The sequence below is a fragment of the Salvelinus alpinus genome, chromosome 33 (assembly GCF_045679555.1).
Source record: "Salvelinus alpinus chromosome 33, SLU_Salpinus.1, whole genome shotgun sequence".
NCBI lineage: Eukaryota > Metazoa > Chordata > Actinopteri > Salmoniformes > Salmonidae > Salvelinus > Salvelinus alpinus.
The window spans coordinates 30,054,413-30,065,035 of NC_092118.1; the positions used below are offsets into that span (position 1 = coordinate 30,054,413).

At 45.2% G+C, this 10,623-nt stretch overlaps 1 protein-coding gene across 1 annotated transcript; it reads left to right on the plus strand.

Annotated features, from left to right (window-relative positions):
- The first annotated feature begins 289 nt into the window (after positions 1–289).
- slc1a2a (solute carrier family 1 member 2a) lies at positions 290–10,414 on the plus strand. The gene is made up of 9 exons (XM_071381205.1): positions 290–449; positions 1,299–1,451; positions 3,472–3,831; positions 3,936–4,062; positions 4,295–4,528; positions 5,216–5,410; positions 8,176–8,310; positions 8,504–8,714; positions 10,322–10,414. The coding sequence occupies exons 1-9, from the start codon at positions 320–322 to the stop codon at positions 10,412–10,414; spliced, it is 1,638 nt and encodes a 545-aa protein (XP_071237306.1). The 5' UTR covers positions 290–319.
- Positions 10,415–10,623: the final 209 nt, after the last annotated feature.

The window sequence follows — 10,623 nt, forward strand, 5'->3', positions numbered from 1 at the left end:
TTTGGAAAAATATAATTAGAATGATTTACATACTCACATCTCCCAAGTCTCTCTCTCTACCCACTCGTTCAGTCTCCTCTCCCTCATACATCTTTGTGATAGTATGAATACATTATCATTCTGTTTGCCATCAGTTCCCGAGCCATTATTACAAATGGACACGAAGCCACATCAAACCCTTACGGTGTGCTGCATCAGTGACCTTTTCACTGGAGCAAATATGGTCATACCTGTCGACACAGCTAGGCATTATGGGTCAAGGAGGAGTAAATTAATAAACCTCCTCTCTATCTCTCTCTCTCTCTCTAGTGCCAACACAATGCAGAGGCAAGTGGAGGTCAGAATGCATGAAAGCCATTTGGAGCCCATCGTGGAGCCTCCTCAGCCTATGTGTTGGGGAATATGCAGCAAAATCATGAATAACTTGGTCCTTTTCCTCACCATCCTTGGTAAGTTAGTCTGTCCTATAGATGTGTCTGGTTGTTACTATCTTGGTAAGATAGCCTGTCGTATAAATGTGTCTGGTTGTTACTGTCTTGGTAAGTTAGTCTGTCCTATAGATGTTACTGTCTTGGTAAGTTAGCCTGTCGTATAGATGTTACTGTCTTGGTAAGTTAGTCTGTCCTATAGATGTGTCTGGTTGTTACTGTCTTGGTAAGTTAGCCTGTCGCATAGATGTGTCTGCTTGTTACTGTCTTGGTAAGTTAGCCTGTCGTATAGATGTTACTGTCTTGGTAAGTTAGCCTGTCGTATAGATGTTAATGTCTTGGTAAGTTAGCCTGTCGTTTAGATAATTTCAGTCAGTAGTTTTGAAACTAATGCTAATGAGCCAAAATGGGTTCCTGAAAATTGTGTGCAATTGTGTACTACGTCATCTATTTTGTATGTTAAGTTACAAAAAGCACGTTTTATTTGTATTTTAGTTTTTTGCAACTCATATTTTATGTTACAAATTCAAATTCGTACAATATGTTACAAATTAGTAAATTCTTAAGATCCCAGATTGCATCTTTAACAATGAAAAGTGTGGGGTTTGATATAATTTAGTTTTTATATAATTTAGTTTTTCTGCACTTAAACACCTCCCATCCCTCACAGTGCATAAGGTTGCCTAAAAGGTGTGGGTGAAAGTGTAGCGAGAGCTGAGGTAGAGCTTGTTGTGTTCAGGGTATAAACACTAGCTGATGTGTATGAATACAAACAGCCCGGTGTGTGTCAACGGTGGGTCTAAATAATGCAACAGGAAACCAATGAGCGGTCCAGTTGATATGACTGTGGGTTCTCTCTCTGTGTTCTAGGTGTGATCACTGGCTCTGTTTCTGGAATACTACTGCGTCCCATGTCGCCGCTCCCCCCTGATGTGGTCATGATCATCTCGTTCCCAGGAGACATCCTGATGAGGATGCTTAAGATGCTCATCCTGCCCCTGATCATCTCCAGTCTCATCACAGGTGGGAGACCAGAACCCTACCATTATATGTGTTTATTATGGATCCCTGTTAGTTCCTGCCAAGGCAGCAGCTACTCTTCCTGGGGTTTATTATGGATCCTCATTAGTTACTGCCAAGGCAGCAGCTACTCTTCCTGGGGTTTATTATGGATCCCCATTAGTTCCTGCCAAGGCAGCAGCTACTCTTCCTGGGGTTTATTATGGATCCCCATTAGTTCCTGCCAAGGCAGCAGCTACTCTTCCTGGGGTTTATTATGGATCCCCATTAGTTCCTGCCAAGGCAGCAGCTACTCTTCCTGGGGTTTATTATGGATCCCCATTAGTTCCTGCCAAGGCAGCAGCTACTCTTCTGGTGTTTATTATGGATCCCCATTAGTTCCTGCCAAGGCAGCAGCTACTCTTCCTGGGGTTTATTATGGATCCCCATTAGTTCCTGCCAAGGCAGCAGCTACTCTTCCTGGTGTTTATTATGGATCCCCATTAGTTCCTGCCAGGGCAGCAGCTACTCTTCCTGGTGTTTCTTATGGATCCCCATTGGTTCCTGCCAAGGCAGCAGCTACTCTTCCTGGGGTTTATTATGGATCCCCATTAGTTCCTGCCAAGGCAGCAGCTACTCTTCCTAGTGTTTATTATGGATCCCCCATTAGTTCCTGCCAAGGCAGCAGCTACTCTTCCTGGTGTTTATTATGGATCCCCATTAGTTCCTGCCAGGGCAGCAGCTACTCTTCCTGGTGTTTCTTATGGATCCCCATTAGTTCCTGCCAAGGCAGCAGCTACTCTTCCTGGGGTTTATTATGGATCCCCATTAGTTCCTGCCAAGGCAGCAGCTACTCTTCCTGTGGTTTATTATGGATCCCCATTAGTTCCTGCCAAGGCAGCAGCTACTCTTCCTGGGGTTTATTATGGATCCCCATTAGTTCCTGCCAAGGCAGCAGCTACTCTTCCTGGTGTTTATTATGGATCCCCATTAGTTCCTGCCAGGGCAGCAGCTACTCTTCCTGGTGTTTATTATGGATTCCCTTTAGTTCCTGCCAAGGCAGCAGCTACTCTTCCTGGGGTTTATTATGGATCCCCATTAGTTCCTGCCAAGGCAGCAGCTACTCTTCCTAGGGTTTATTATGGATCCCCATTAGTTCCTGCCAAGGCAGCAGCTACTCTTCCTGGGGTTTATTGTGGATCCCCATTAGTTCCTGCCAAGGCAGCAGCTACTCTTCCTGGGGTTTATTATGGATCCCCATTAGTTCCTGCCAAGGCAGCAGCTACTCTTCCTGGGGTTTATTATGGATCCCCATTAGTTCCTGCCAAGGCAGCAGCTACTCTTCCTGGGGTTTATTATGTATCCCCATTAGTTCCTGCCAAGGCAGCAGCTACTCTTCCTGGGGTTTATTATGGATCCCCATTGGTTCCTGCCAAGGCAGCAGGTACTCTTCCTGGTGTTTATTATGGATCCCCATTAGTTCCTGCCAAGGCAGCAGCTACTCTTCCTGGGGTTTATTATGGATCCCCATTAGTTCCTGCCATACTCTTTCTGGTCTCCAAACACATTAAGGCACTTACATCACACATAAAACTAAAGAGGAAACAGTACATCATATAACAGTTTTACTCCACTACATATCTACAATACAAAATGTATAATATCACCATACAACAATATTACAATGTACTACAGTATACGTGTGTGTAGAGTGCATTTGCTAGCATGTGTCTGTACTAGCACTAGAGGCATTGTACGTTAGAGTGTTATTATAGCTTTTATCCACAGGTGGTTGGTGACACCTTAATCAGGGAGGACACGCTCGTGGTAATGACTGGAGCGGAATCAGTGGAATGATATCAAACACATCAAACACCTGTTTGATGCCGTTCCATTTCCTCTGTTCCATGACATTATTATGAGCTGTCCTCCCCTCAGCAGCCGCCACTGCATTTATCACTAGAGTATCTGGAAGTTATATCTTCTGTAGTTTACGTAACCGGTTGTTGAACTGCGGGCCTCTCTCACCTCTCTCCCACTCCAGGACTGGCAGGGTTGGATGCCAAGTCCAGTGGCCGCCTGGGCACCCGAGCCATGGTGTACTACATGTCCACCACAGTCATCGCTGCCGCTCTGGGTGTCATTCTGGTGCTGGTCATCCACCCAGGTAACCCCAAGCTGAAGTCCAACCTCGGGCCTGGCAAGAAGAACGACGACGTCTCCAGTCTGGACGCCTTCTTCGATCTAATTCGAAACCTTTTCCCAGAAAACCTGGTTCAGGCCTGCTTCCAGCAGATCCAGACAGTCACCACAAAAGTCCCCGTACCCACCAACAGGACCAGGGGGCCACCACAGTTTACCATCAAAAGGGGTCTTCAGTACAAGAGTGGGATGAATGTGCTAGGTTGGTAGACTTACTAGAAAACATGCTCAACTCTTAACTGGAATGATTGTCTTAGCAGTCCAAATCATTGATTTGACACTTTTTGCCTCCTTTTGAAACTGTAGGTTTGATCGGTTTCTTTGTGGCTTTCGGGATAATCATGGGGAAGATGGGAGACAAGGCCAAGCTCATGCTGGAGTTTTTTAACGTTCTCAACGAGATCGTCATGAGGATTGTTGGAATGATTATGTGGTAAGTCTCATCCTCTCTAGAGTTATATACCTCTACCCCCCACCCCCCTAAAATAACAGGCATTCTAGGAAGTTCACGCTAGTCACTGTGGCCAAAGGAGAAAAGTGTTATTTATTACAGGAAGTTAGCCCCCAATGTACATGTTTGCCCCAATATTCCCAATTAGATACTACTATTGACCTTTCATTAGTGTTACCAACTGCAAAACTAATCTCACCAAGGTCTCTCCCAGGTATTCCCCTTTCGGTATCGCCTGTCTCATCTGTGGGAAGATCATCTCAATCGACGATCTGGAAATGGTTGCCAGGCAACTGGGAATGTACATGGTGACCGTGATCGTGGGCCTTGTCATCCACGGTGCCATATTTCTACCGCTAATATATTTAGTCATCGTGAAGAAAAACCCCTATGTCTTCTTCATGGGAATCTTCCAGGCCTGGGTCACCGCTATTGGGACAGCATCTAGGTACAAGACCCAAACCTATTCTCTAACCTATTCGCTTCTTCTCTGTCACACTCCCTTTTCCCTCTGTCATACTTATTATTGCCTTTCCCGGAACCCATTCTAGAACCCATTCTAGAACCCATTCTAGAACCCATTCTAGAACCCATTCTGCTTGTTTACGATAAGACAGACAAAACAAGATGCCTGGACCTTGCTTGTTTTGTCTCCAATCTACAGATAAACTAAAAACAAGAGTCATGTTATTCGTGGTGCATACAGCGCGAAGTTGCTTTCAAAGATTAAAAACCTTAGCTTAGTTTAGGATAAATAGTTCATTTATATTAAGGACTCTGCATTACCCAACCTATTTGATAGATTGTATGACAGAGTAGGTTTTGAGCCACAGCCGAAGCTCACACTGAGATGATAACAGCAACAGAGATGTGGTTCGTGCCCTAGAGGGGTGTCCACATTTCACGGTCGTCTGATACCTTCATGCATGACACCAGCTTTGTAGAGCTTAGCTACCACAATGTATTTAGACTCTTGTCGACTAATCTTACTGCTTAAAGTAAGACCCTTTAAAAGTCACCCTTTGAGAGAACATAATGCTCAATGTATAATATAGATATTATGTAAATTCAGTGTTTAATACAATTCCAAGTCTTGTGATATGTATTAAGTCCAAGTTCTGTACCCGTCTCTCAGCGCTGGTACCCTGCCAGTCACATTCCGCTGTCTGGAGGAGAACTTGGGCATCGATAAGCGAGTGACGCGATTCGTGCTCCCCGTGGGCGCCACTATCAACATGGACGGCACTGCGCTTTACGAGGCTGTGGCAGCCATCTTCATCGCCCAGATGAACAACATCGACCTCGACTACGGCCAGATCGTCACTGTCAGGTAGGACACTTCTAATCCTACATGACTAGGGCCCTGCGTTTTGGACTATCATGTCACATGACATAGGATTTCATTTTTATTATAAGCCTTTTCCAGACATTAGATTTACAACAAAAATAAAAGCAATTATCCGAGCATGGTGCTGGAGGATGGTGCTGGAGGATTATGCTGGAGAACAGTGCTGGAGGACGGTGCTGGAGGACAGTGCTGGAGGACGGTGCTGGAGGACAGTGCTGGAGGACGGTGCTGGAGGACAGTGCTGGAGGACGGTGCTGGAGGACAGTGCTGGAGGACAGTGCTGGAGGACGGTGCTGGAGGACAGTGCTGGAGGACAGTGCTGGAGGACAGTGCTGGAGGACAGTGCTGGAGGACAGTGCTGGAGGACAGTGCTGGCCCATCTGACATAAGAAGAAAGGGACCGTTTGTTGAAAACCCTTTAAATAAAGGTTCAAATTCAGCTCATGTGACATGATTGTTCAAAACAAGGTGCCCTATACATGACGTATTGACCTGACAAAAAAACATTTTTTCATGTACCTACAATATAAGGTTGAAATTAATGTATGTGTAATTGACTAATATCTCTCATCCTGACTGTAGCCTGACAGCTACTTTGGCCAGTGTGTAATTGACTGAGATCTCTCATCCTGACTGTAGCCTGACAGCTACTTTGGCCAGTGTGTAATTGACTAATATCTCTCATCCTGACTGTAGCCTGACAGCTACCTTGGCCAGTGTGTAATTGACTGAGATCTCTCATCCTGACTGTAGCCTGACAGCTACCTTGGCCAGTGTGTAATTGACTGAGATCTCTCATCCTGACTGTAGCCTGACAGCTACCTTGGCCAGTGTGTAATTGACTGAGATCTCTCATCCTGACTGTAGACTGACAGCTACCTTGGCCAGTGTGTAATTGACTAATATCTCTCATCCTGACTGTAGCCTGACAGCTACCTTGGCCAGTATGTAATTGACTGAGATCTCTCATCCTGACTGTAGACTGACAGCTACCTTGGCCAGTGTGTAATTGACTGAGATCTCTCATCCTGACTGTAGCCTGACAGCTACCTTGGCCAGTGTGTAATTGACTGAGATCTCTCATCCTGACTGTAGCCTGACAGCTACCTTGGCCAGTGTGTAATTGACTGAGATCTCTCATCCTGACTGTAGCCTGACAGCTACCTTGGCCAGTGTGTAATTGACTAATATCTCTCATCCTGACTGTAGCCTGACAGCTACCTTGGCCAGTGTGTAATGGACTGAGATCTCTCATCCTGACTGTAGCCTGACAGCTACCTTGGCCAGTGTGTAATTGACTGAGATCTCTCATCCTGACTGTAGCCTGACAGCTACCTTGGCCAGTGTGTAATTGACTGAGATGTCTCATCCTAACTGTAGCCTGACAGCTACATTGGCCAGTGTGTAATTGACTGAGATCTCTCATCCTGACTGTAGCCTGACAGCTACCTTGGCCAGTGTGTAATTGACTAATATCTCTCATCCTGACTGTAGCCTGACAGCTACTTTGGCCAGTGTGTAATTGACTGAGATCTCTCATCCTGACTGTAGCCTGACAGCTACCTTGGCCAGTGTGTAATTGACTGAGATCTCTCACCCTGACTGTAGCCTGACAGCTACCTTGGCCAGTGTGTAATGGACTGAGATCTCTCATCCTGACTGTAGCCTGACAGCTACCTTGGCCAGTGTGTAATGGACTGAGATCTCTCACCCTGACTGTAGCCTGACAGCTACCTTGGCCAGTGTGTAATTGACTGAGATCTCTCACCCTGACTGTAGCCTGACAGCTACTTTGGCCAGTGTGTAATTGACTGAGATCTCTCACCCTGACTGTAGCCTGACAGCTACCTTGGCCAGTGTGTAATTGACTGAGATCTCTCATCCTGACTGTAGCCTGACAGCTACCTTGGCCAGTGTGTAATGGACTGAGATCTCTCATCCTGACTGTAGCCTGACAGCTACCTTGGCCAGTGTGTAATTGACTGAGATCTCTCATCCTGACTGTAGCCTGAAGCTACCTTGGCCAGTGTGTAATTGACTGAGATCTCTCATCCTGACTGTAGCCTGACAGCTACCTTGGCCAGTGTGTAATTGACTGAGATCTCTCATCCTGACTGTAGCCTGACAGCTACCTTGGCCAGTGTGTAATTGACTGAGATCTCTCATCCTGACTGTAGCCTGACAGCTACCTTGGCCAGTGTGTAATTGACTGAGATCTCTCATCCTGACTGTAGCCTGACAGCTACCTTGGCCAGTGTGTAATTGACTGAGATCTCTCATCCTGACTGTAGCCTGACAGCTACCTTGGCCAGTGTGTAATTGACTGAGATCTCTCATCCTGACTGTAGCCTGACAGCTACCTTGGCCAGTGTGTAATTGACTGAGATCTCTCATCCTGACTGTAGCCTGACAGCTACCTTGGCCAGTGTGTAATTGACTGAGATGTCTCATCCTAACTGTAGCCTGACAGCTACTTTGGCCAGTGTGTAATTGACTGAGATCTCTCATCCTGACTGTAGCCTGACAGCTACCTTGGCCAGTGTGTAATTGACTGAGATCTCTCACCCTGACTGTAGCCTGACAGCTACCTTGGCCAGTGTGTAATTGACTGAGATCTCTCATCCTGACTGTAGCCTGACAGCTACCTTGGCCAGTGTGTAATTGACTGAGATCTCTCATCCTGACTGTAGCCTGACAGCTACCTTGGCCAGTGTGTAATTGACTGAGATCTCTCATCCTGACTGTAGCCTGACAGCTACCTTGGCCAGTGTGGGAGCGGCCAGTATCCCCAGTGCTGGATTGGTGACCATGCTACTGATTCTAACAGCCGTTGGGTTACCCACCCAAGACATCAGTCTGTTGGTGGCTGTTGACTGGCTGCTGTGAGTACTCAATCTTGCACTTGTGCCTGCATTCACACGTACAGAGAATGTTTCCACACACACACAATATCTTCTTGTTCCCTCAGGATAAAACTCTTCCTCAAAATATTGTCCTCAGCTTTGTTCCCCTGAGAGATGACCTTCTGCACTTGTCTGTCTCTGTGTCTGCCTCCCCACCCTAAAACAAATACAGGGATCGGTTCCGAACCTCCGTCAACGTGGTTGGGGACTCCTACGGGGCGGGCATCGTTTACCACCTATCCAAAGATGAGCTCGACGCGTTTGACGCCGCGCAAAAAGTTGATGAATTTGAGTTGACAAAATCCCAATCCTTCTTCGAGAACAACACCAACCAGTGTGTTTACGCTGCAGCCCACAGCACAGTCATGATAGATGATTGCAAGGTACATTTCATCTTTAAGGATATAGAGACGTGTATGTAGACTTCCCCCGTAATTGCTGCTTCTTCTTCTCTTGTCATTTGGAATGTCGACATACATTGATGTCACCTTATACAGTTATTTTGGAGAAAACAATATTACAAGGTGGAGAAACTAAATAAATATGTTCTTATATTTATTTACTCACTCACTAATTATATGGAAAAGCAGTTTTTTGTGATACCTGTGTACTTTTGATCGACAGTTTACTATCATTCTGATGTTATGTTTTTTCTTTTGAAAACATTTTTCCGCACTTTACTTTTCTTCCTATGTCTTGTATTAATCTGTGACATGAGTGGGATTCTTTTTCTTAATTGGACATGTATTTGTGGCAGCCCTGCTTACATGATTCGATTCAGTTTTAGGGCACATTTTTAAATCCACATTGTATGGCTAGTGGTACACATGAAGACTGCTATTTCATCATGTTTATCCAAACAGTGGCAGACATATTATGGACCTGTCAAAAATCCTTCTTTCTACTGTAGCTAGCTATTTTTTAGACCAGAAACTCAATGAAAAGTCCATGCTCTTATTTTTAGAGCATTTTACTGATCCAGTTTTCATGGGTCATTGTTCTATTGCTTTGCTTGCATGGGACAATTACTAATCCCTCTTTTATACTGTTATTTAGTTGTTTTCTTACAATCGATTTATTCAACATTATTGTACCGGTAATTCTGTTGGGCAGAGAATCCATAAAATACATGGCCAAGATAGAAAACAAAACTGACTCATCAATGTTTTACATTCTCCTGTCAGTGAGAAAACACATTTCAATCCATTTTCTGTATCTACTGTCGCTTCAGTATTCAGAGAGGATTCAATCTATCTTCTGTATCTACTGTCGCTTCAGTATTCAGAGAGGATTCAATCTATCTTCTGTATCTACTGTCGCTTCAGTATTCAGAGAGGATTCAATCTATCTTCTGTATCTGCTGTCGCTTCGGTATTCAGAGAGGATTCAATCTATCTTCTGTATCTGCTGTCGCTTCAGTACTCAGAGAGGATGGAATCTATCTTCTGTATCTGCTGTCGCTTCAGTACTCAGAGAGGATTCAATCTATCTTCTGTATCTGCTGTCGCTTCAGTATTCAGAGAGGATTCAATCTATCTTCTGTATCTACTGTCGCTTCAGTACTCAGAGAGGATTCAATCTATCTTCTGTATCTGCTGTCGCTTCGGTACTCAGAGAGGATTCAATCTATCTTCTGTATCTGCTGTCGCTTCGGTATTCAGAGAGGATTCAATCTATCTTCTGTATCTGCTGTCGCTTCAGTACTCAGAGAGGATTCAATCTATCTTCTGTATCTGCTGTCGCTTCAGTCAGAGAGGATTCAATCTATCTTCTGTATCTGCTGTCACTTCAGTACTCAGAGAATATTCTTTCTTTTCTTTTCTTTCTATTGGGACCAAATTTGCGGGAATCCCAGTAAATTCAACCAAATTCAACCAAAAGGATGGCCTGCAAGTATTACCCCCTTGGTTTCTCTGCTCAAACCCTTTGACAGCTTCAATATGACTGTGCCTTGGTCTTACAGTTAGATGTCCCTGGTAATTGCTTGCAGGTATCCATGGGCAATGGAAACGGCCACCCCAACGGCCACCCCAACACTGCAGATTTCTCTCTTGTTGAGGAGGAACCATGGAAACGAGAGTGAAGCAGCACCCTGCTCCGACCTCATCCTGACTTCCACAAGCTTCCCTTCCCGACCAAAATAAAGAACGTAACCACACTTAGCCCTGTAATCACAAGCTTTGGTGCATCAGTCTTACTTCCTGTGGTCTGACTATGGTCAGTTCATTGACTATGGGATGAAGCTCCCCTCCCACAAAGACAACGTAGGTACCCATCCACTTGTACCTATCT

Coding starts and splice junctions, on each gene's coding strand:
- slc1a2a (XM_071381205.1), top strand. CDS start 320: ATGCAGAGGCAAGTGGAGGTCAGAATGCATGAAAGCCATTTGGAGCCC. Junction 4,529..5,215: donor GCTATTGGGACAGCATCTAG/GTACAAGACCCA, acceptor CCCGTCTCTCAG/CGCTGGTACCCTGCCAGTCA. Junction 8,311..8,503: donor GTGGCTGTTGACTGGCTGCT/GTGAGTACTCAA, acceptor AAACAAATACAG/GGATCGGTTCCGAACCTCCG.